Source organism: Mesoplodon densirostris, chromosome 7 (assembly GCF_025265405.1).
Source record: "Mesoplodon densirostris isolate mMesDen1 chromosome 7, mMesDen1 primary haplotype, whole genome shotgun sequence".
In the NCBI taxonomy this organism is placed as follows: domain Eukaryota; kingdom Metazoa; phylum Chordata; class Mammalia; order Artiodactyla; family Ziphiidae; genus Mesoplodon; species Mesoplodon densirostris.
Genome location: NC_082667.1, coordinates 57,654,941 through 57,680,595, shown reverse-complemented (window position 1 = coordinate 57,680,595; position 25,655 = coordinate 57,654,941). Strand labels below are relative to the sequence as shown.

The 25,655-nt window shown below is 53.9% G+C and overlaps 1 protein-coding gene across 1 annotated transcript; it reads left to right on the top strand.

Moving 5' to 3' along the window:
* Nucleotides 1-3,299: 3,299 nt before the first annotated feature.
* Nucleotides 3,300-13,803, top strand: SERPINH1 (serpin family H member 1). Its single transcript, XM_060102788.1, has 5 exons — nt 3,300-3,409; nt 7,482-8,137; nt 9,327-9,425; nt 9,531-9,763; nt 12,794-13,803. The coding sequence occupies exons 2-5, from the start codon at nt 7,516-7,518 to the stop codon at nt 13,094-13,096; spliced, it is 1,257 nt and encodes a 418-aa protein (XP_059958771.1). The 5' UTR covers nt 3,300-3,409; nt 7,482-7,515; the 3' UTR covers nt 13,097-13,803.
* The last annotated feature ends 11,852 nt before the right edge of the window (nt 13,804-25,655 follow it).

Genomic DNA, 25,655 nt, shown 5'->3' with positions numbered 1-25,655 from the left:
TGTACGGTGTGATGCAATTGGATTCCACAGTTTTCTATTTCCTGCTGCCCACACCTCTTGGGACCTGGGATTTCCAGATGAGCCCCTGTCCGGGGTGGGGGTGTGCAGGAACCGCTCCTGCTGGGAGCAGAGGCACTGGAGGAACCCAGACCTGAAATGCTGGAGAGTTTCTCTGCATTTCAGACTCTTTCCTCCCTCCAAAAACAGTGCTTTTTCCAAAAAGTGCAGCCTGGGAGAGTGGGGGAAGGGCTGCAGTCAGCAGGGCCTGGGCTGGGCTCAGAGCTAAGAATAATGTGGCAAAGGCTCTCAAAACTTTTTTTTGCTGATCTTGGAAATTTAAAGGAGCCGTTGCCTTTCTTTCTCCAGGGAGGTTGCAGGGAGGCTGTGCTTGGAGTCCAGTAGACTCAGGCAGACACTTCCCATCACTCACTCACTGGCCACGCTCACCATGTGCCTTTTCTGGGCATGCCGTGTGCTAGGTACCGGAGACTCAGAGTGAGAAGAAATCTCTGCCCATCCAAAATCTCCAATGACATTCAGTGACCTTACAGGGTGATGACACAGAGATAACACAGCACAATGCCACAGAGGAGGCTTCTGACCCAGTCTGAGCTACAGTATCGGTCTAGTGAGGCTGGTAGAGGGTCTCCAGGCCCAGCCCCCTCCCTAGGCCTCAGCTTCCCTATCGGTATATGGTGGGCATTGGTCCTTTCTACTCTGACCTTCTAGGATTCTGGGTTTATCTAACAGCGTGAGCCTCAGTTTACCCTTCCCCCTCAGGGCTGTCACTGAGAGTTGTAGCACTCAGCTTTCCCCTAAACTTCTGGTGAGGCTTCGGAGAGCTAAGAGGTGAAAGGGTGTGGAGGAAAGGAAATCTGTGCGGGATCTTGACATCTGGACCTGCTGGAAATCAAGGCAAACCTCTCCTTCATTACACCAGCTTTGATGGACCCTTAGCTGACTGGCCAATTACCACCTGAGGGCCAAGCTGGGGGTGGGGTAGAGGGTGGAGTTGGGCCTGGGACCCAGGCGATTTTCTCGGTTTCCTTGAATAGCAAGGACTTATTCTTAAAAGCAATACACAGATGAGGCAGAGGGAAGTACATGAAAACCAGGAGAGCTGCACCAAAGAGATGGACACCGCCCTGAGGCTAAGAGATTTTGTCAACGATCAGACCTGTCCTAAGAAAAAGATACTGGGCTGCCTCCGAGGGAGGTGAGCTCCCTGTTCTTGGAGTAACCTGGGTGCTTGCCTTTTTGGGGTACTGCAGAGAGGACTTCTGCCAGGGGCTACAGACAGGAATCTGTGACCTCTGAGATGCCTTGCAGCCCAGAGTCCTCAATACTTTTATTCTAAGATTCTTTGACTCAGAGAGTTAACATTCTAAGATTCCTTGTATGAATTCGAAGATTTCATGGGGATATCATACTCTGTGATGACTACCTTAAGGTTCAAGTGATCTCTGATTCTTTGACCCTGATTCGAAGAGTCTGAAGCTCTTGGGATCTAAGATTTCCCACAATCCTTGTAATCAGACTTTGAACATCAGCAGCCTAAGCCAGACTGAGAAGTTAGTCACTACCACCAGGCTGGGGTGGCCAGAAAGTGCCCTCCCCTCACCTCTGCTGCCAGGGACCTGGATGATTCATCTTTTGGGTGCTGGGCTTCATTTGCTCCCCAAGATCCAGAGATGCACCTGGAAGCAAGAAGATATTCAGCACATGGGACTTCCCTGGTGGCTCAGTGGTTAAGAATCCGCCTGCCAATGCAGGGGATATGGGTTCGATCCCTGGCTCAGGAAGATCCCAGATGCCATGGGGCAACTAAGCCCATGAGCCGCAACTACTGAGCCCACATGCCACAACAGCTGAAGCCTGTGAGCCTACAGCCCATGCTCCACAACAAGAGAAGCCACCGCAATGAGAAGCCCCTGTGCACCGCGACGAAGGGTAGCCCCCGCTCGCCGCAACTAGAGAAAGCCCGTGTGTAACAACGAAGACCCAGGGCAGCCATAAATAAATAAATAAATTTAAAAGAAAAAAAGAAGATATTCAGCCAGTTTGTTGATTGAATGAATGAATGAATGAGTGAGTGAAGTGTCTGCCCCTTCCTCTCCATACTGGGGCCCATGGGTTATCTATGATTTCCCTATTAAAGATTTGGGGTAGGGAGGGGGATGTCCTAAATAATCTTCTACCTTCTCAAGTTCCCTACTAAGATGTGCGTACCCCCCTCAGAATGTTCATCCTAAGGGCAGGGACTTTGTCCTGTTTTTGGCTGTGTCTTCTGCACCTGGAACGGAAATGAATACCCCAGCTTAGCTCAGAGCTCAAGAGGCTATCAACTGGGGAAGGGTGGGGCAAGAGGAGTTGATAGTGAGACCTGTGGGAGAGGACCCAGACAGGGAGGGGGCAGGGACGACCAAGGACAGAGAGACAGAGACAGACTGAGACAGACAAGGAAAGGAAGCAAGGAATGACATTTCACAAAGGAACTGAGGCCCAGAAAGGAAAGTAACTTCTTTAGGGTCACACAGCATATTACTTAGTGGACAGCCAGGGTTTTCTTCCTGTGCACCCCTCCAGGCCCAGGCAGACCACGTGGTGTTTCCCAGGTGTCTCCAATACTTTCCTGGGTGAGGGTCAGGTACTGGGACTGGCCTGACCACTCTTCCTGTCGGGGTGGCCACTGAGGTTGAGCTCCAAGGTGTTCAGGATAAACTGCACATGGAGAAGGGCGCTGCCTCCCAACCTCTGACCACCTCCCCTGAGAGGAAGGAGAGGGGCCCTGACTGAGGAGGGGGCGTGTAGGGGAACTCAATTAAGTTTCAGCTCAAAAATGGGGGAATGGATCCACTTGGAGGCAGAGCTGCTGCAGGGAAAGGGGTGCTGGAAGGAATGTGCAATCAGGGGTAGCTGGCTTGTGCAAAGAGCCTTGGGGTGTTAGGGGGCTCCTCTCCGGGGAGTTGGACCCTGGAGACCCACGTCCCCTCCAGCTAAGCGTTCCGAGCTCCCTCTAGGGTGCAGAGTCTCAGCTGAATCGAAGGATGCCCGCTCGCTCTGCAGTTGTGCGGCCCCGGGCTCCCAGTCTCAAGGCAGGGGCTCTCAGGGTGCCGCGACCCCGTCCGATGAGGGGGGCAGTAGGACCCAGGGGCCGGGTGACTGCCCGCAGAGGGAGAGGCGGGAGCCAGGGCGGTTTGGGGGAGGTCTTTGGCTTTTTTTGGCGGAGCCGGGGCGCCCTCCGGAAGCTTTTCTAACTTTCCAGAAGTTTCTCGGGACGGGCGGGAGGTGGGGTGGGGGAACGCCATATATAGATCTGCAGAGCGGGGGCACGGCGGAGAGTGGAATCCGTTCGCGGCTCGAGTGCGGCACTGTGACTGCGGTCCCGGCGCCAGCCCAGCCCGGCCAGGTGAGGGGCGGGGGCGGCCCGGGTGGGGCGGGAGCGGCGGGAGCTTTGGGGGTGCTCAAGAAAACTAGAGGGGAGAGCGGCCCGCGGGAGGGTTTAGGGGCCACTCCAGAGCCCGCAAACTGGAGTCCCTGGCACTTTGGGGACAGCTGGAGGGTTCGGCATGGAGAACCCGGGGCTGGGGGGTGATGGCGGAGCGAGCCCGAGGGCCAGAGCAGAGATCAGAGCCGGGATGGGGAGTCGGGGCGCTCAGAGGGCCCGGAAAAAGTGCAGGGTTCCGCAGAAGTGTGGGGCAGGGGTGCTGGTGGCAGAGAGGAAACAGTGGGGCTGGGAGCCGGGATGCTGAGGCTCGTCCCTCTGCAGGATCAAGGAGGGAGGAGATGGGGTCTGGAACGCCTTCCAGCAGGGACAGGGAAGCCAGGCTGGCTTTGCATGTCGGGGTGCCTCCAGTTGTGGGGTTGAGGCCCAAGGGCCAGTGGACCACCCTTCTCACAGGCTTGCTGGGGGGCATCTGAGCCTCCTGAGGTAGGGTGGTAGGAAAAGGAGGTGAAATAGTCTTGACTTTTACTTGGCTCTTGGGGTCCCCATGGTTTGGGAGGAGTCACCCACCGCGGCTCCATTTCTGATCAGCAGCCTGCACGTGTAGGTTATGGCAGCCAGCACCAGTCTCCCCACTTCCCTCCAAAAAGGGGCGAGGAGGTGACCAGGTCTGCATCCCCCCACAGAAGGGAGAACGGGGAGCTTCCTAGAAAGCTTTGAGTCACCCACTCTCATTCTGTCCACCGCCACCTGGTTCCTGGAGTAACTGCAGGGTTAAGGCTACTTAAGAGGCTGGGGTTCCCTGCCCCCAGCTTAGGGACATTCCTGAGGCGGCTGGAGTGGTGGAAGAAGAATGAAACCGCTTCCAGCAAGGCCAGAAGGTCTGGCCCCTCCTCTTCCCGGGCTTCCGGCTGGTCCCGCTGGTCTGCAGGGCCCGGATGGAGGCCGGATGGAGGCCGTAGGAAAATCAGGGGGCTTTGGTTCCCTGGAAGTCTCTGGCTGGGACCACATCCTCCTGTCCTCAGGCAGTTCATAGGCCCATCCCCCCTTCCTGAGGCCTCCGGGTCCCCTCCTTTTGTCTCTGGTCACCGGGATTCCCAGCAGAAATGTTTTTTCACGGGCTGTGTAACAGGACACCACATCCAGCCCTCCGGAGGGGCTCTGTGGGTGCTTCTGGGAGGAAGGAGCCCTGTGCTAGGAAGCCTGACCCCCCACTGATCCTTGGTGGACTGGAGATGGCTCCCTGCCCCCTCTCTGGCCTCAGTTTCTCCCACTGTTTAGTGACCTCCAAGGTCCTTGTAGATCTGGGACTGGTTACGTCTTCCTTCTGCCAGGGGCAGTGCAGACAGGGTTCCGTATGGGGGCTGGGCCTACCAGGCCCCCTCCTCACCACCACGCCAGCTCTGCCCTATCCCATCCTCCTCACTCTTCTGTTTTCTTTCAGAATGAAAAAGGCAGGCATTGACCTCCCCCTGAGGCAGTTTCAAGGTACTTTAGCCCTCCTCAAGTGTCCGAGAGCCTTTCTGGTGGTCCCCCCCACCCCCAGCAAATGCTTCCCTTCCTTCTACTTAGAAAAATCTGGAACCCAGTCTCAACTTGGCCTGGCTAGCTGTGGGCACAGCCCTTGGTTCTGGGATCGTGTGTTTTTCTTTGTGGGAGTATAAATCTTCTAACCTTGGCCTAAGGGCTAGGATTTCTCTGTGGCAACAGGGGCTGGGCTGTGGGAGGCTGGCTTGCTTGCAGTGACTTGCCTTCCTCCGTTCCTGCTGCTGGGTTAACAGGGCAGCCCTTCTCCATAGCTGCACATCTCCCTGCAGAGAGTGACGTTGCGGGCTCGAAGCTACGGCCAGGGAGGCTCCGTGGCACCCCCTGGGACCTGAACCCAGGCCTCCCGCTTCCCGGGTTGGAAGCCCCCCTCTGCAGGCGGGTGCAGATAATTCAATTTCCAGCCTGCCACGTCACCCGGCGCAGGAGCAGGAGCAGGAACAGGAGCGCAGCTGTGTGGCTGCTGAGGAATCCCAAACTAGTCATTTGGAGCTTTCTTAAAAAGCCCCTCCCAGCCCTTTAAGGTTCTGGTTGGCTGGGGGTGGGGCTGTCAAGATAGTGCCTGCCACGTGGCAAGGCTGTGAACTGGACTCCAAGACTGTCTCTCAAGGGGATGCTGGTGGCCTCTGCAGAGATCCCTGCTCTGGTATCAGCTGTCTCGACTAAAGGCGGCCTTTGAATAGGATGACCATATGCCTGTTGTCCTGGCCTAACAATTAGTAGTGTCCCATTTTACTCTCTTAAGTGTCCTTGTTTGTACAATAATTATATGGCCTCTCTGCCTTTGAGGCTCCAGGCCTGGTGGGGAAGTAGCTAGGGCTGGGAGGAAGGTGGCCTGGGCCCTGAGATATTCCCTTACTAATCCGTTCTTTAGGGTGAAACTCTGTCTTGCCTCTGCAATCCATACTCTAGGCTACAGATCTCTTTGATACCTTCCCCCAGGCAGCTGTGGGGCTCAGTGGCCTTCTCTCCTCCCACCACCTCTCCCCATGTACCCTTTGCTTCTCCTCTGCACTGCACCTCCAAGGAGGTGGCAGCCCAGGGAGGGGGGACTTGGCTTGGTTCACAGGATGGCTGCAGCAGTAGAGTCTTCGCAGAAAGCCAGTGCTCCCCAGGCAGGCTCAAGGCCTGAGGGTCGTCCACCAGGATTCTGAGTTTTCCATCTTCTTGAGGACCACGAGATGGGATCTGCCAGAGCCGTGGGATCACCGCGGTTCCTTCCAAACCTTCCCTTTGCCATGTCATCTCCTCTTCCGTTGTGCTGCCTGGAGAAGCGGAAATGACCTCAAAGTGGAGGAGTGTGGAAATAAGTCCATGTGGAGAGACTGTCCTGATGGGAGGCCCCAGAGAGGGGAGAGGGGCTTGTCCTAGGGGCCACTGCTACTGCTGTGGTTTGAGGAGGGGACCTGAGGGCAATCTTGAAGCCACAGAGTAGATGGGCATGTGTGGTGATGACTGTCAGATGGGAGGGCAGAATGGAATCTGAGGTGGCCCAGCTTCCTGGGAGAATGAACACACATCTGGCCACCAGCCTCTGGTGAAGGGGTGTCGGTGTCATTGTTCCTTTGAGCTGTGACTTACCCTCTCCCTTAGTATCCTTCCTCTCAGGAAACCTCCCCCCAACCAGCCCCCCCAGTTTTTGTCCTGGGGATTTCACATCCGCTCCAGGGGCTGTGGGCAGACGGGCAGGCAAATCCCTGCCGAGACAGAAGCCTGGGCACGGAGACCTAGACCCGTACAACTTGGAAAATGGAGCCTGAGGCTCAGAGAGGGGTGGGCACACACACATGCACACATGCGAACTCAAGGTCACCCTTGGGGCAGCAGAGTAGAGCATCTGGACTCTCATTTAATGAACCAACTGGTGACTCATTAACAGCCCAGGGCAGAAGGAAGGGCATTCGGGGAGGAGCAGGCCTACACCTCCACCCCACATGACATCCTTTGTCCAGGCCCCTGAGTTTCATGCAGACCCTGAGCCCATCTACCACTTTTTTTTTTCCCCCACTGGAAAAGGGCCCCAGGGTTGTATGAGATCAGAGCTAATAACTAAAGACCCCAGGTTTGGGCAAGTGACCCTGGTTTCTGTTCGTTCAGGAACAGCTGAGGCCTGTTGTGTGCCAGGCACTGGGGATATAGAGGGAAACCAGACTGGCTAGGTTTCCTACCCTCCTGGAGGTCACAGACTAATTAGGGATGGAAACAGTACATAACAAACATAAGTCTAAATGTTAAGTTCAGTGCAAGAAATCAATAGGGCTGAGGTGGGGACTTGCCTGCTTTGGGTAGGGAGTCAAAGAAGGCCTCTGAGAGAGTGGGCAGACGGAGACCCCCAATCTGGGCAACCCGGAGTTAGGTCCGGGCTCCCTAGAGCTCTGGGCCATCTTGCTCCCATCTCCAGGGGACTTGGTGACAGCCAGGAGGCTAGGGATGGTTGTTGGGGAGGAACGACTGGGGCTTCAGGGCCGCCCTCTCTCTGCCACCCTCACAGGTCCTCCGTGGTGCTCACAACCCGCCTCCCAGCCATGCGTGCCCTCCTGCTCATCAGCACCTTCTGCCTACTGGGTAGGGCCCTGGCCGCCGAGGTGAAGAAACCCGCGGCCGCAGCAGCTCCCAGCCCGGCTGAGAAGCTGAGCCCCAAGGCGGCCACGTTTGCTGAGCGCAGCGCCGGCCTGGCCTTCAGCCTGTACCAGGCCATGGCCAAGGACCAGGCGGTGGAGAACATCCTGCTGTCGCCTGTGGTGGTGGCCTCGTCCCTGGGGCTAGTGTCGCTGGGCGGCAAGGCGGCCACGGCGTCACAGGCCAAGGCGGTGCTGAGCGCCGAGCAGCTGCGTGACGAGGAGGTGCACGCGGGCCTGGGCGAGCTGCTGCGCTCACTCAGCAACAGCACGGCGCGCAACGTGACCTGGAAGCTGGGCAGCCGCCTGTATGGGCCCAGCTCGGTGAGCTTCGCAGAGGACTTCGTGCGCAGCAGCAAGCAGCACTACAATTGCGAGCACTCCAAGATCAACTTCCGCGACAAGCGCAGCGCCCTGCAGTCCATCAACGAGTGGGCGGCGCAGACCACCGACGGCAAGCTGCCCGAGGTCACCAAGGACGTGGAGCGCACCGATGGCGCGCTGCTGGTCAATGCTATGTTCTTTAAGCGTGAGTCCGGATGGGCGGGGCAGGGCGCGGTGGGGCGGGGCCTCCTCTCCCCGGAGCCCCGCCCCTGGCAAATCAGGTCAGTGTTCCCCTGCTGAGCACCACGGCTGGGGCTCCTTCAGTCCTCATTAACAACCCGCGGACCCAGAGGGAGGCACTGTTATTGAACTCTTGTTACATACGAGACACTAGATTCAGAGAGGTGTAGTGTTGTGTCTAAAGGAACGGGACAGAGATGCACGCCCCACCGAAGGACTCCGTAAGATGTGCTCCTACCGTGTTTCATCACATCAGAGTGTTGTTGCTTGTTTTGGAATCAAATTTAGTAATCAATTCTATCTCAGTAATGAGCTGGAGAAAGGCTCCACATCTGTGATCATTACTAACCCTCAAAGCAACTTTGGGGGCAGGTGGTATTACCTCCATTTCACAGGTAAGGAAACTGAGGCTCAGCTAGGAGGAGAGAGCCCGGACTCAGGTCCAGGTACATCTTGAACTGAAGATTCGATTTGGGCTTAATGTGTATTTTTGAGTACCTATATGGATAGCACTGTTCCTCTCACGGCATGCTGTGAGGATGAGGTGACCCCTCTTTTACAAATGAAGGGACCAAGATAGGGGTAAAAGGTCTTGCAGCCAGTTGGTGACTGAGACTGAATTTGAATACAGGTCTGTATGTGACATAGGGCAGGGCTCATGCCACTGTCACGTATTCATGGTTTTTGGGGTCATTTTGGGGGACACAGAGACAGGGCTTGCAGATAAGAATTAAGGGTGGTCTCGGGGCATCCCCTGCCCGGGCACAGACCTCAGTTAGCAGGTGGGGTGGGAAGTCTAGCTCAGCGCGTGTTGTGCAAACGCCTGACAGTTGTCAGGGCAGAGGTGTACATGGTGGTAGCTGAGCTGAGGGTCTCCTTCTGAAGGCACCCCCTGTCATGTGGAAACAGGTAGGCCCTAAATATAGAGAGCCATATCTTCAGGCAGCATGTCCTGGGACCAAGACCCACACCCCCAAAGCAGGGAACATGTACTCTGTGGGCTGGGTGATCAGGGGGAGGTGGGCTGCAGTTGAGCCCTGAAAACTTGAACAAAGGCCTTGAGCAGGGAAAAATCCAGGGTATGCAGTTGAGGGGAGTGTCTTGACAAGATGGGGGCATCTATTTCTGACCTTGTGTTCTACTTCCCACTATAGCACACTGGGATGAGAGATTCCACCACAAGATGGTGGACAACCGAGGCTTCATGGTGACCCGTTCCTATACCGTGGGTGTCACCATGATGCACCGGACAGGTAGGTGCCTTGCAGGGCGGGGTTGGGGGGGCATGAGGGTGTGCTTGGGGCCTGGCCCACCCCCGCCCCATAGTGTGCCCAGCGCCGTTTCTGCTCTTCTCCCAGGTCTCTACAACTACTATGATGACGAGAAGGAGAAGCTGCAAATTGTGGAGATGCCCCTGGCGCACAAGCTCTCCAGCCTCATCATCATCATGCCCCACCACGTGGAGCCCCTTGAGCGCCTTGAGAAGCTGCTGACCAAAGAGCAGCTGAAGATCTGGATGGGGAAGATGCAGAAGAAGGCTGTTGCCATCTCCCTGCCCAAGGGTGTGGTGGAGGTGACCCACGACCTGCAGGTGAGGGATGGCCCAACTCAAGGGCCTGCAGGGCTTGGAGGGGGGCATGGCGCATGGGGCATCCATTCACCAGCTCACCAGGTCTGTCCTGAACCCCTCTGGCTGTCCAGGCAATACTGGGCTGTGCTGGGCGAGGAGGCATGGTCCCTGCCCTTGGGAAGATGGTGATAACATCAATAGCTAAATATTGGGTTGGCCAAAAAGTTCATTCAAGTTTTTCTGTAATATCCTACGAAAGACCCAAACGAACTTTTTAGCCAACCCAATATAACTGAGCACGTGCTGTATGCTAGGCACTCTTCCTAAGCACTTTGTATGTATTAAACTCTTAATTCGCAAAACAACTTTATTAGGTAGGACTATCAACCTTATCTTACAGATGAGGAAAGTGAGGCTCAGAAAAGTTAAATAACTTATCCAAATTCACATAGTCAATAACTCAGACGTTATTGCAGGCATGCCTCGTTTTATTGTGCTTCGCTTTACTGCGTTTTTTACAAACTGAAGACTTAATGGCAATCCTGCGTCAAACAAGTCTATTGGCTCCACTTTTCCAGCAGCATTTGCTCGCTTCGTGTCTGTGTGTCACGTTTCAGTAATTCTCGCGATATTTCAAACCCTCCACCAGCAAAAAGATTGAGTCCCTGAAGGCTCAGATGATGGTTAGCATTTTTTAGCAATAAAGTATTTTTAATTAAGGTATGTACATTGATTTTTTTTTTTTTTTTTTTGCGGTATGCGGGCCTCTCACTGTTGTGGCCTCTCCCGTTGGGGAGCACAGGCTCCGGACGCGCAGGCCCAGCAGCCATGGCTCACGGGCCCAGCCGCTCCATGGCATGTGGGATCCTCCCGGACCGGGGCATGAACCCGCGTCCCCTGCATCGGCAGGCGGACTCCCAACCACTGCGCCACCAGGGAAGCCCTGTACATTGATTTTTTAAGACAAAATACTATTGCCGAGTTAATAGACTACAGTATAGTGTAAACATAACTTTTATATGCACCGGGAAACCAAAAAATTCGTGTGACTCACTTTATTGCAATATTCACTTTATTGTGCTGGTCTGGAACCGAACCCGCAATATCTCTGGGGTATGCATGTATAGACTCTTCAAGCTGGAGGATTGTCCCCCATGCAGTAATAAGACTAATAATGGCTTTCAGCTCTGAGTCACTTGGCTGGAAACTTAACCAAACCCGCTCAACACCATTTCTCCCTCATGACCACTCTGGGTGGTGGGCACCAGCTCAGAGAGAAGCAGTGACTCGTTAAGGTCACCCTAGCTAGTAAGCACTGGAGCTGCAGTTAGTTCTCAAGGTGAAAACTCAGGGGGGCCTTTTTGTCAATCAGGAGAGAAAGATTTTTTCCTCTACTCAAAAGGGAAGACTTTCATCTCATTCCTTCCTTGGATTCCAGAAATGATTCCTTGGCAGGTCTCTCACCTACAAAATGGTTTCAGACTTGTTGCTGAGAGAGCATGGAGAGAGAAAGCTTGAGATGAGATGGGGCTTAGGCTCCAAAGTGGAGACTAGTGGAGCTTGTGTGGTCTGTACTATAGACAACACTGAGGGTTTCCAGAGAGGAGCCACCCGTCTCCCTTTTGCGCTTGTCCCGACTCTACCCCAGCCCCTTCTCCTGCAGTTGCTGTCATCTGACTCTCCTTCTTTCTCCTGTGTTTTCCTGGCACCCTGGTTGGACACACTACCCGCTACCCTGCAATAGATTGAGTTGGGAAATTCCAAGAGGGTGATTTGTGCAAAGTCATGGGGACTGGAATAGCTGGGCCTAGAATGCCTGTCTCAGGACACCCTGACTCTCAGATCCCTAGGTCTCGTGCCCGTTTGGCCATGCTGGGGAAGTGCACTGTCCTGCAGAAGCCTGGGCCCTGAAGGCTGCTGTTCACTCAGCCGATAGTCCTTTACTGCCACCTGTTCTGCACTGAGAGCCAGGGAGAGCCCTGACTATGGGCCCTGCCTTGAGGGAGTTCTGAGCCAGGCAGGAGAGACAGACAGGACCACACACTGATAGACAGAGGGAGGCCAGGGGTGCTGAGGCCCAGAGAGGTGCGGCTCCAGTCTTGTGGGATAGGGAAGCCTTCCCAGAAGACGTGGAGTCTAAAGGGCCCTACAGAGACAGGGTAGCCACTGAGATGCCATCGAGGATGCAGTTTCAGGGAGGCTGTTGAGTGGAGAGCAGAGTGGGACATGCTGAGGGTTAAGGCTGCAATGCAAGCACAGTTCACAGGGAAGAGCTTGTTCTTGGCTTCCAGGGGTTGTGCAGAGCCTTGGAAGAGGGCGTGTGTGTGTGTGTGTGTGTGTGCGTTTTAACTTTTTACTATGGAAATGTATAAAAATATATTAAAAATAGAGAGATTAGTATCAGGAACCCTCATGTATCCATCACCCAACATCAACCATCGTCAACTCATGACCAATAAGGATTCATTTATACACACCCATTCCTCGCCCATCAGATTATTTTGAAGCAAATCCCAGACATCATATCACTCTGGAAAGGTTTTAAGCCCCAGGGTGATGTGGTCATAGCTGTCCTTAGGCCAGTCTTTCTCAAACTTGAGTGTGTCAAGAACTACCTGGAGAGTTGGTTCAAAAAGGTTCCCAGCCCACCCCCAGAGACTGTGATTCAGTGGCTCTGGGCTGGAGTCAGGGAATGTGCACTTCATGTAAGCCCCTGGGGCATGCTGATGCTGGCAGTCCACCACCCACAGTTTGAGAAGCACAGGTCAAGATGGCTCGGCGGGGCCAGGCATAAATTCTGCCTTTTCCCCCTGAGCCTTAGTTTCCTCATCTGTGAAGTGGTGATTGGAAGCTCTTGCAGGGTTTTCATGAGAATTAGGAAAGCAGTGCTTGGCAGTGCCCACACCGTGTCTGGCACACAGAAGGTGGCAGGGAGTGGTAATCTCTGCTCTGAGGAAGAGATGGGAGGAGACAGCAGGCGGTGTGGGTGGAGGGTGAGGGTCTAGGAGCCTTACCCACCGTGGCCTCACCGGCCCTCACCTGGTCCTGCAGAAACACCTGGCTGGGCTGGGTCTGACTGAGGCCATCGACAAGAACAAGGCAGACCTGTCTCGCATGTCTGGCAAGAAGGACCTGTACCTGGCCAGTGTGTTCCACGCCACCGCCTTCGAGTGGGACACGGACGGCAACCCCTTCGACCAGGACATCTATGGGCGTGAGGAGCTGCGCAGCCCCAAGCTCTTCTACGCCGACCATCCCTTCATCTTCCTGGTTCGAGACACCCAGAGCAGCTCCCTGCTGTTCATTGGGCGCCTGGTCCGGCCCAAGGGTGACAAGATGCGAGACGAGTTGTAGGGCCCCAGGGTGGGTATGGGATGGCAGGGGGCAGCGGGAGGCTCCTGAGACACATGGGTGCTATGGGGGTGGGGAGCTGAGGTACTGACCTTGGATAGTCCACGGGGTGGGGGTGGGAAAACAGGGGGGCTGGCTGTGTCTGAGCAGACCTTCCCAGCCAGGATTCACTCTGCCTGGACATGGGCCCCCAGTTGTCAGGATGCTGAGCCCAGAGACCCCACATCCTGTGGGAGCTGGGCAGCAGTCGTGGAGCCCTGCCCTCAGCCCTGGGATCCAGGCTGCCTCGGTCCGTGTTCATCTTTATAGCTGTGTGCTTTATCATCTGTGAGACGGAATCGAGCTGGGGGTTCAGCCAAGCCCTCACGGAATGGGGGCCTTCTTCCTGATACCACCACCACCTCAGCCCCTCCCCGGCTCCCTCCCAATCTTCTAACTTCCCTCAACTATAAAACTAGGTGCTGCAGCCCCTGGGACATGTACCCCCCCCACCCATGGGTCTGACCCCAGTGAGGGGGTCGGGTATAGCTTATGCAGGGGCAGGGGGAACTCTTGGGCAGACTCCGGTCAGGCATCATGGGGATGAACATTTTTTTTCCTTTTATAGATTTTCAAAGATGGGGAGGAAAGGGGGGAAATGAGCCTTTGTTGCTGTCAAACAAAGATCTTATTTGTACAATTGTTTTTTTCAATAAAATTTTCCAGTGAAATTTTGTCAGAGCATGGAAGGGGATTGGATCAGAGATTCCCATCTCACTCTTCCCCGGGGATAAGGGCTCCTTCTGTTAAGCCGTGTTTGCTACTGATAGCCCTTGTCAGGCCCTGAAATCCTGGCAGATAACTCCATGTGGCAGGCCCACTATGTGCTGAATTGGAAATTGTTTTGGCTCTGGCTGCCCTGGAGAGATGGTGGCTGCAGGGACGGAATGACAGCGCTGGACCTGGAGCCCAGAGCTTCGCTGTCCTGCTGTGCCCCCAGGGTCCCAGTCTCCAGCCCCCTAGGCTTTCACTTAAAGCTGACTTCATCCACATCCAGGGCCAGAGGGCACAAGCTCAGGCTGCCCAGCTGGGCAGGACTTTGTGAAGAAGGAGCTTGTGGGAACCTTGCTCTGTGTTTGGATTTGCACCAGGAGACGAGGGACCTGATACAGTCCTCACATTGGTTACCTTTCATGGTCCTTGGGGCTCCTGACATCACAGCTCAAGGAGGGAGAGGGCAAGTGGGATGCATGGGACAGACGACCAGTGGCCAGGGAGGCAGAGGAACAGAGGAAACTGGATTCATGACCCATCTCTGCTGTTTGCTGGCTGTGTGACTTTGGGCAGGTCACTACCTCTCTCTGGGCACCTCTCCAGCTTCTGTTTGCCAACAACTCTGCCCTGGGGGTTGTTGGTCCGAGGAGGGAGTCCCTGCCTGGCTGGGCAACCTAGTTGGAGTCCTCCAAGATGTGAATGGGGCTGCAGAAGGGCCAGCTGATTCACTCATTCACTCATATGGTAATTCATTATTACCATAATGCAACACAACTGTTTAGAACTCCAGGTCTGTTCTGTGCTGTGAACCCAATAAATTAGATCTCTGCCCTCAAGAGGCTTCATCTAGAAGTGGAGACGTAGGGACAGTGACAAGTATGCTCAGTACACACTGTGTTCCAGTCCCCTGGATCATTCTGTTCCCAGACATGCCACACTTACTCTCCTGCCTCAGGGCCTTTGCACTAGCTGTTCTTTCTGGCAAGTGGTTCTTCTAGATCTTTGCAAGACTGCTTTTTTGTCATCCAGAACTCAGCCTAAATGTCATCTACTCCACAAGGCCTTCCCTAACCACCCAGTATAAGCAGCTCCTCCACAACATCAATTTCTTTACTATGTTTTCTTGTTTTACTGACTCAGTGCTCCTAAATTATCCACCTATTGACACATTTGGTCTGTCCCCACTACCAGAATGGAAGCTCCATGAGAATAGGGACGATGACTTTTTAAATTATTTATTTATTTATTTATTTTTGGCTGCATGCGGGCTTTCTCTAGTTGCGACGAGTGGGGGCTACTCTTCGTTGTGGTGCGCGGGCTTCTCATTGCGGTGGCTTCTCGTTGTGGAGCACGGGCTCTAGATGCGCAGGCTTCAGTAGTTGTGGCATGTGGGCTCAGTAGTTGTAGGTCATGGGCTCTAGAGCGCAGGCTCAGTAATTGTGGCACATGGGCTTAGTTGCCCCGCGGCATGTGGGATCTTCCCAGACCAGGGATCGAACCCATGTCCCCTGAATTGGCAGGCAGATTCTTAACCACTGCGCCACCAGGGAAGTCCCCTTGTCTTCTTCATCACTGTATGTCCTGCACTCAAATCCAGTGTCATGCACACATAAGGCACTCAAAACATATTTTATTAAGTGAAAGAGCTGTGTTAGAAGGGCACCAGGGCTTCGGGAATCCAGAAGGGTGCCATGGGTGGGTGCCATGACTGCCATGGGGAGATCAAGGAAGATTCCCAGGAGGGTGTGACATGTGGGCTGCCTTGAAGGGTAAGTGGGCATTTCTTGATCAGAATAATGACTTTAATAATACCAGCTGGTCCTTCCTTTGTATTTTGCTTCTACTATGTGCCGAACACCATGTCGGTCACTTGATATATATAAATTTTATCCCAGCCTCCTAACAGCTTGGCTAGGTAGGGATTATTCCCAATTTACAGGTGAGATAACCGAGGCTGAGAGAGGTTAAGTGACCTGCCTGAGGCTCCACAGCCAGTGGGGCTGAGCTGGGAAATGCTCCTAGCCAGCTGGAGAGTTGTTCTTCCTCCCTGACACACAGAAAGGGCAGGAGAGGAACTGGCCAGATTTTAACAGGAAAGGTGCATACCCTCACAGTCTATATACGTTGTCCCACTTGGTCCCCACAATAGCCCAGTTAGGTGGGAAGTCTTCCTACTCACACAGGTATAGTTCAGAGATGGGGAGACTGGACTAGAAGTTGGGACTCCTGGACCCAAAGCTCAGCCTGCAACAGCTTCCCCACCAGGTGGGCATGGGCAGTGAAGGAAGGCAGGGCTGAGTGTGGGGCTACCCAGAGGACACAAAGGGGGCCCTGAGGCCACCTGCCTCCATCTGGGCACAGGCGGGAGGGGGGTGGGAGGTCTGTGCTCCCACCTCACAGTGAGGGGTGGGGTTGCTGGTGTGAAGGGTGGCAGGGCAGGTGGTGGAGGTGGATAGGTCAAGGTTGGGCTGCGGCTGGACCAGCCATGTCAGCGCCCTTGATGGCCCATCACAGCTCTGTGTGAAGCTTTCTTGCCACCTGGAGGCCACTGAAGGGACCTCCTTGTTATTTCCACCACTGTGCTTGTTAAAAGTCTCAGAGAGATGATGACCCTGCTGCACTGTGTGGGTCCTGGATGTGAGTGCAAGTGTGGGGAGATGGGGATTAACTTTTACTGAGCACCGACTATGTGCCCTGCACGGCCGGGTACCCCTGAGGGAAGCTCTTAATTCTTAGAGCTTCCCTCAGGGGTAGCTATTACCATCCCAAGTTATAGAAAACTGGGGTTTAGAGAATAACGTGACCAGCCCAAGGCCACCTAGCAGGTCAGTGACAGAGCCTGGCACGTATGGGAGCGCAGGTCAGCTGGCTGTGGAGGAGAGAGGTGGTCGATACGCGTGAGCTCCGTGCTCCACGGTTTATAGGAGGCGGTCAGTGGCCAATGGGATTCTATATAATCTTTACTCCAGTCCCCGCAGCTAAAACCTCCTTGAGAGTAGCCCTTGTCTGCCCACGCCCTGGCCACATCCCCAAACCCAGCACAATGCCTGGCACATAGGTGCCTAATAAATGCTCATTCAAAGGAAGTGGTCCAGTGGGTGCTTTGGTGCTTAGCAGCAGAGGCATTGGAGCCTGGCAGACCAGACTGGAATCCCAGTTCTGCCACTCCTAGCTGTGTGGCCTTGGGCCAGATACTTAACCTCCCTGAGCTTCAGTTTCCTCACTAGTAACATGGGAATGATAATAGTAAGTACCTCATAGAGCTGTGGTGAGAATGAAATGAGGTAACCCATGGTACCTGGCAAATGATATGTGGCCGAGAAATATTAACTATTAATAAGAGAAGGTAAATAAATCAAGATCATACTGCAGAGCTGGGATTTGAACCCAGATCTCCACAACTTTAAAGCCTGATTCTTTTCATCATGCCATACAACCTGGGGGTCAGGCAGAGCTGAAGTGGTCAGGGAAGACTTCCTGGAAGAAGAGGTGCTAGAGGTTGGTAGGAAAGAGGGGAAGAGGCATTCTGGAAGAGAGGCCCAGTGTGAACAGAGGTGCGGCCGCTGGAAGGGCCACGGGAGCTTGGGACACAGCGAGGGGCCTGGGGGAGGGTGGGGGTGAGATAGAGGGAGGCCTGGCCCCCAGGTGCTGGGCTGAACTGCTCTGAGAGAGGCTGGGAGGAGGCGGCTGACAGGGAGGCCCCGAGGTCAGTGAACGCTTCTGCAGGAGCAGAGCAGTTGGCTTTGCCACTCCCACCCTCCAATTTCCCTCCTTTTCCACAGCCCCCGCTTGACTCATCCCCTCCCCTGGACTTTCCTCCCTCTCCTTTTGTTCATGTGGCCTCTTCTGCTGGTATCATGCCTCCCCCCACCTCTGCCAGTGGAGCCCTCCTCATCCTTCAAAGCCTACCTCAAAGGTTACCGACTCTCCAGAGACTCTTCCTGGGCCCCTGTCAGAAGCGCAGCTGCCTCTGTGCTCCCAGAGCTCTGGGGAAGCATCTCTGGGCAGCACGCACCGCATTTTCCCTCCAGGTGCTCTTGGGGGGACTTGGTCCTTCAATATCCCTTGCTGTCACCTTTCTTCCTCTCTCTCTGTGACATGGACATGTCTGCTCAGCTCCCCTACACGCCTACCACCAGTGTTTCATTTGTGGGGGGAGCACGGAGTCCACATGTCCGTGCACGAGCTGATCCACCTGGCTGTTCCAGCAAGAATTAGAAAGTGTTCTGACACTTCAAATACACCTACTGAGAAGTGGTCAGCTCTCAGACTTCCTTTTTTTCTCATGTCATTCCTCTGTCTTGGTGTAAACCAGAGATGACAAACTCAACAGGGGAGCCGAGAGGAGGCCCAACAGGAGGGGAGAGCTAAGCTACGTTATATAACTTATCAAGACAGGAGTTTGCTGCGCAGTCAACAAATTACATTGTCAGCTTGTCGGCTGAATTCACAGCGCTGCTAGATCTCAGGTGAAATTTAGGGCACTGATCTCAGGGAGGGAATTAGAGGCCATATGGCAGGATTTGGATGATTTAGAGCACCCCTAGCTCCAGTAAACCCCCATGCAGCACAAGCTGCCTTGCCTGAAGACCTTGAAGTGACCTTGTCTTGGAAGTTACCCTGCAAAGTGTTTTAGTTGTTTATTGCAGAGAAACAAGCCACTCCACACTTAGTGGCTTAAAATGACAATTCATTCTTTTTCACAGTTCTGCGGGTTGGCTGGGCAGTTCTTCTACTGGTCTTGTCTGGGTTCGCTCGGGTGACTGCATCCACTAGATGCTGGGCTCAGCTGGGATGGCTGGGCGCTGAGCCTCTCTCTTATGTGTGCCTGCATCCCCGTCTTCTTCCTGGCACAGTGGTGGCCTCAGGATTCTGAGAGGATAAAGGCAGGAGCTAAGCCTCTGAGGCCTGGGCTCTGCAGCTTATATCATGTCGCTTCCATCACATCCTGTTGGTCAAAGCAAGTCACGAGGCCAGCCTGGATTCGAGGGGTGAAAAAGAGACTTCACTTCTGGATGGAAAGAGCAGCAAAATATCATGGGCATGATTTCAATCTACCCCACAGAGGGAGGCCAAGTCTCCTCACGCACCAATCCCATTGCCTCCAGTCCCATAACTGGAATTAGACACTTTCCTCTCTCAGAAGACTAGTTAGAGTCAGATGGGGGAGGACGAAGCAGCCACATCAAAAGAATTGCAAGATTTTGCTAATTTATATCACCAAAAAGCCTGGATAATATATGTGGGAATGTTTTCTGTGGGTGCTGGTCCATGGAGGGAGGAACACAATTTTCACTGGGCTGGATTTATTAATATGGGTACATTTACCTAAGATTCTAGAGTCAGTGTGCCAGTTTGAGCAGCTAGGAGTGGTTTTCATTGTTTGCTTAGCTGGTTGACTGAAACCTGGATTCAGCTGAGGCCTGTGCTTAACTGATATTGAAATGCCAGAATTCCTTGCTTTAACATAGAGGAAGGAATCCAGTGCTAAGGCAGGGAGCAATGTTGATGTGGATTTACCCTGTGTGACCCACTCACATACTCCCAAGCCAAGTTCCACACTCCCGACCTCCTCTTATAGAGCCTGGAGGAAATTCCCCTCACCAAGGCATGGAGAAACATGTTAGTGAGGGGAGCATCTCTGAAACATGATGCAGTACTTGTTCTCTGCAGGCTAGGGATACTAGTGAAAGACACTGCCACAGAAATGGGCTCCATGATTTTAGTGGAAATGATGGGATCCCAGGGGAACAGAGCACAGACAGCAGCACTTGGCCATCTGGGACGTCAGATGCCAAGTGGTACTCAGAATGGTCTAACCCACAGATGCCTTTAGCAAAGACTTATTGTTTAAGGGCCAAATAGGACCAAAGGGACCAAATAGATAGGCAGCCTCTAAGTCCTCCTTAATGTATAACAGAAACAACAAAGTAAAACAACAAACAAGACCCTCCAGGCCTGGTAGCAGAAGCCTGACTTGACCCACTATGAAAGAGAACTTTGGTCCCTCACCCAAGCCCCTTCAATGGAAGAGAGGTCAGTACCCTTCAGAGCGGCCCCTTCAATAGCACCCCAGATACATACTGTAAATCTTCCTTTTAGCAGCCTACCTTCCACAAAGGTAGGCCATTTGCCAGAGAACTGTGCTCTGTGAAAGGAAAATACACAGGCTTTTCAGGGATTAGCAGACCTTGAATTTATCTAATGCTAATTCCTGAGGACATAGAAAGCCACTGTGTAGAGGCTCAGGTGCGTCAGGTGACAACTGGAGCTTTGACTCAAGTCCAGGCATGATGCCTGGACTCATCCTGCAATTGTATTTTTAGTTTCAGGGTGTATAATTGAAATTTACAGCACACATGAGCCTCTAGACCTGTGGAATAAGGGCCATTAGGGTAGAAAGGGCCACGTGGAAGCTTCTGGAACTTTTTCTTCTTACCAATCAATAAACTGGTACAGATCTGGGAGAATCACAGAAATTTGTGCCCTCATCAAAACTTGAGAGATGTAGGCTGGTTTCTATGCAAGATGGTGCAGCCCTTGCCCCCCAAGAATCAGGTCTAACTAAGCTCACAGAGGATATTAAACTGGATGGGCTGAGATGGAGAGGGGGTAAAAGTGTAGGTGCTTTGATGGATGAGGGGATAGACTGGCCTGACTTGGGAATGGGGGTGTGTAGAAAGGGCAGGGAGCTGGGGGGTCTGGATTATGGTGCCTCTGAGGGATGGGCTCAGATGTGGATGGCTACAGGAGTATCTGGGGAGTGGCATTAACACCACACAACCTGGGCAGGCTTTGGGAGCTCCGCAGCCAAACATGGTGCAGGGGGGCGTGGAGCTGCCAGTGCCCCTCTGGCTGGGCTAGGGCAGCCATAGTGACAACCTATGTGTCTTCTCAGGATGGCCTAAGCCTCCTGGACCTAGGGACAGGGTGAGGCTCTAGGAAAATGACTAATATTAGAGTTCCTGCCCACCCTGGCAGTGAGAGGAGGGGCTCCAACTTGATTTAATTTGATTTATCAGAATAAAAAAATGCCTCATTTCTTACACCCTGAGTGCCATCATGTAATTCACATACAGAATTACAAACTGTGATATATGTGACGTAAGAGGGGGTGGCCATAGAGATAGAGAATGGAAGGCAGATTCACCATTTATTTATGTGGTAGAGGGCGCAGGTCTTAGTGACGGATTGGAAATGGAGGGCTGGAAATCGGTGCAAAAAAAATATTTCCAGGTTTCGGACTGAGAATGGCGTGCATTCACCATCCCCTTCCTCTAGGTGATCCATCCTCGCCGCGACAAAGACAAAGACTACGTAAGGTGTCGCTGCAATACGACTTGGCCCCATGGTCTACCCTGAATCCGCACGCACCGCCCTCCTCACTACACAAAAATGCCAAAAAGTGCCCAGGCAGTGCGGGGGTGCCCCCGGCAGGTGTTCAGGGCGGGGATCACCGCGCGAGAGGAGTAAAATCGCAGTCTTTCCCTGGATCCGCCACCAGGGGCTCCAGCGAGGCCTCAGCCCAGCTCCAAGAGGGCCCTCCAGACCCGCCCTCGGGTGGCGCGCACCCGCGGGTCCCCAGGCTTCTCTAGCCAGCCCGCTCCCGGGCCCTGGCCCAACCCCGCGCCGAGAAGCTCCGGCAACTGGGCCCTGAGCCCAGACGGGGAAACTGACCTGGCCGCACGGGCAAGACGGTGTGCGCGTGCGCGGACGGCCGCGGCTGGGGACTGGGGCTCAACGCCGCCCGCCCGGGGGGCATGTCGGATCCCCAGCTGTCAGATTCAGAGCCGGGAGCCTGGTTAAGGGTTCTTGGGCGGAGCCTGGGCATCTTCGGGATCCGAGTTTCGGATGCCGCCGCGCTTCCGAGGCCGCTCCGCGGGGAAGGGGCGCCGCCCCCTCCTCCTTCCCTCAGGCAGCAGCGTTTGGGCGGGTGGGGTTACTGGCCGCGGCCCGCCGGGGTCCTTTATCTGGATTCGCCAGGCCGCCGAGGGGAGGGATTGAGAGGGGTGGAGACGACACGTGCTGGGGAGGGGCTGGGAAATGGCTGCAGCTGGGAAGAACCAGGCCAAGGATGACGTCTGCATCTGAGAAGGGCCAAGAGCATCTAATTCATTTCCCGCCTTTCGCCGCCCCAGCCCAGGGCGGGAGCCTGAGCCGACCACCTCCCTCACTGGGCCTTCTTCCAATGCAGCAGAGAGCTGGGCGTGATGCAGGTGAGGCGGTGGCCTGCAGCTCAATCCTGAGCTGGAGGTTTTCTGCCTCAGGATCACCTCTTATCATCAGAGGCACTTTATCATCAGGAGGAAATTGAGGTGGCTGGCGCTGGGCTGGAGGTCGACCTGCTTCCACCACCGCCGCCTCTCGGTCATCTGCACTCTCTCCCTCAGCTTTGGACGCTGGGCATCGCTCTCCTTATTGAATCACTCCTGGCACCGCAGGCCCTGGTCTCTCCTTACAGCTTTGGGCGAAGCCCTTCCTCAGCTTCCTTTGTGCCCTTCTTTTCCTACCTTTAAAAAGTCACCAGAGCCTTGGGCTGGGCCCACTTCTCTTTCCATTCTGACACTGTCCCTGAGGGAGCTCAGCCTCCCCATGTGGGGCTGACCCCCACACCTTGTTTCCAGGCAGCTCTCTTCTTCAGAGGGGGAGCCCTGGTAGCCAATGGCTTTCTGGACATTTGCCCCTGGATGTTGCCCATCTCAGAGAGATCACCATCTACCTGGCCCTTGGGAATGTGTGTGCCATGGGACCAGGTGTGTGGGTCAGAGGGAGAACTGAAAGGAGGGGCGCGGTGTCCGTACACAATACTTCTTTAGCCTCAGCGTGGTCTTTTCTTATCTGCAGGGCCCTATTAGAATTCATATGGCAGCAATCTCTGTGTTGGGTGGGCCAGGAAGAATCCTCATAGTGTGTGTGTGTGTGTGTGTGTGTGTGTGTGTGTGTGTGTGTTTATAGAGGTGGCTTGTGGGACAGAAAACACTGGTGCTGTTGAGAGTGGGGTGAGGAAACAGGACTGGGGCCTGTTGCTCAGAAAACTTCACCATTTGGAAGTCATCAGTACTTCCTGTGATTTCTCTGTTAGAACGAAGCTGAGCTTCTTTAAAAAGAGACGTTTAAAAAAGAGACCTTTAAAAGGGGTTAGTGTTCTTAATGGGTCTCAAAGGTCTTAAAGGAGTAGGAGTGTTCCTTGGGAGCCAGCTTTGGTGGGGTCAACAGATGGAGCTCTCCCCACACCCCCAGGCCCCTGAGGGCTCTGGGTTTTAAAGGGGAGACTACTGTGATCCACACCAGTGGGATCCTAACAGGACCCATCTCTGAGCAAGGCTGAGCCTTAGCCCCTAGCCTTCTTCCCAGTAACATGCTCACAGCCTACAGGACTGACCCCCTGACTCCCTCCCTGAGGTCCTGGGGTTCAGAAAACTGGTCACCCCTCCCTGGTCTCCGTTGTATGCCCCAGAGGCCTGCTACACCCTTTGGTCAGGCCCTCATGAAAATCAGGTTTCTTTCATTCAAGGACTTCCAGAGGGGGCTTACCCTGGCCCTCCCAGCCACATCCATGATACCCCTTCCTACCCCCGCTGCCTGGGCTGTCTCTACTTCATAGCCACTTTCTCTGAGAAGCCTTCCTGGATGCCCCTACTAGATTTTCTTTCTTCACTGTCCTCTCAACGCCAGGCCTTTAGTTGTCCTAGGGCCTTATCCCATGCCACCTTTTATTGTCATAGTACTGGGACTTCTGTACCACAGTGACCTCATGCCCAGCACTGAGCGAGGCACAAAGTGAGTGCTAAGGACAAGTCACTTGCAGGCATGAATGAGTGGGGGACTTCAGGCATTGTTTTAAAAACCCTGGCTGAGCTGTCCTGGATACTGAATGAGGACCAGCAAATGTTAGGTTCTGCCCTCATGAGTGTCCTGGGACTCTTCTGATTGGAGGCCTGGTTTACTCAAGAAGCATGACCTCTGGATGATCTTTAGGACTGAGCCCTTGGCAAACAACTGTCATCCAGGATTATCCTGGGCCAGCTGGGTCTCTGCTCCTGTTTCCTCTGCAGATTTCAACTCTGAACAGTCCAGGGCTCAGCTTGCTGCAGTTTGGTACCTGTTTGGTACCTAGGCTTTCATGGAAACTGACCTGTGAAATAATAGAGCTCTTAAAACCCTTGAAATTTCCTGGGCTCTATCAGTGTCTTTTGTTTTAATGAGGGGACTCTTGGTGGCTTCTGGATCACTTCAGGATGGGGACTGGTCACCAGAAAGACCAAGTCACGATTAGAAGCTTGGAATTTTCAGCCCCACCTTCCATCCTCTGGGAAGGGGAGAGGGGCTGGAGATTGAGTTAATGATTGATTATGCCAGCATGATGAAACCTTCATAAAAATCCCCAAAGTTTGAGGTTTGGAGAGCTTCTGGGTTGCTGGAGGCACTGGCAGGGTGGTGTACTTGGCAAGGGCAGGGGAGCTCCGTGCCCCTTCCCCTATACCTTACCCTATGCATCTCTTCCATCTGGATGTATTCTTTATCCTTTGAGGATAAATCAGTAAACATAAGTACGTGTTTCTCAGAGTTCTGTGAGCCATTCTAGCAAATTATTGAACCCAAGCAGGGGGTTGTGGGAATGCTGATTTATAGCAAGTCAGTCAGAAGTACAAGCGATAGCCTGGGACTTACAATTGGCATCTGAAGTTGGGGGGGGCAGGGGGACAGTCCTGTGGGACTGAGCCTTTCACCTGTGGGAGCTGACGCTGTCTCTAGGTAGATAACGTCAGAATTGATTTCAATGTAGGGCCCCCCGGTTGGTGTTAGATAATTGCTTGATTAATAATTGCTCCTCCACCCCCGCCCCCCCCACCACCTCTGGTGTCAGAAGTGAAGTGTGGTCACAGTGTGAGAGTAAAAGGGAAACACATGTGTGTCCCGCCCACACCCTCACGATGGGGTCCTGTCCTCAGTCTCCAAGCAACTCCCACCCACTCCCATCTCATGCTGACAGCTCACAGGAGCTGGGAATTTCTCAGATGGCCCGGATGGATGAATGCAGAGCCCTGCATGCCCACCCTCAAATGTGCATGGCGCGCGCGCACACACACACACACACACTCTCTCTCTCTCTCTCTCTCAAATGAAGCCAGACAGGGAGAGAGACACTGCTGAGCCGGAGGGACGAGTTTTATTAGATTCCAGCAAGACTATACAATGCGTGTTTCATGCAGGTTAAATAAGTGTCTTTGCTGCCCCTGAGAGGGAGCACTTTCATTGCCAGCTCCTTCTTTGGCATGTCAAGGGGTGAGTGTCAAGGAGAACTGTCAACATATTCTGCATAGGGGACAGTTGGGATCATGACTGGGGGTGGAGGTGATACAGTGGGCAGCTGAGGGCTCCTGAGACCTTGAATCTTCAGAGGCTCAGGGACCACAGGACCTTGGTCCTTTGCTGGTGGTAGCACCAGAGGACCTTGATCTTTCAGAGGCACTGGGGGTATAGGAACTTGATTCTTCACAGGCTCAGGGACCACAGGACCTTGATTCTTAGGAGGCTCTGGGATCACGGGGCCTTGATCCTTGACTAGTTCTGGACCTTGATTCTTTACAGGTGCTGCAATTACAGAATCGCGATCCTTTAGAAGCTCTGGGGCCCCTCCACCTTGATCTTTGACTGGCTCTGGGACCACTAAACCTTGATTCTTTACAGACTCAGAGAGCACAGAACCTTCATTCTTCACAGGTGCTATGACCATGGCACTTTGATCCTGCAGTTGCTCTGGGACCATAGGACCTTGATCCTTGACAGGTGCTGGGGTCACGGGGCC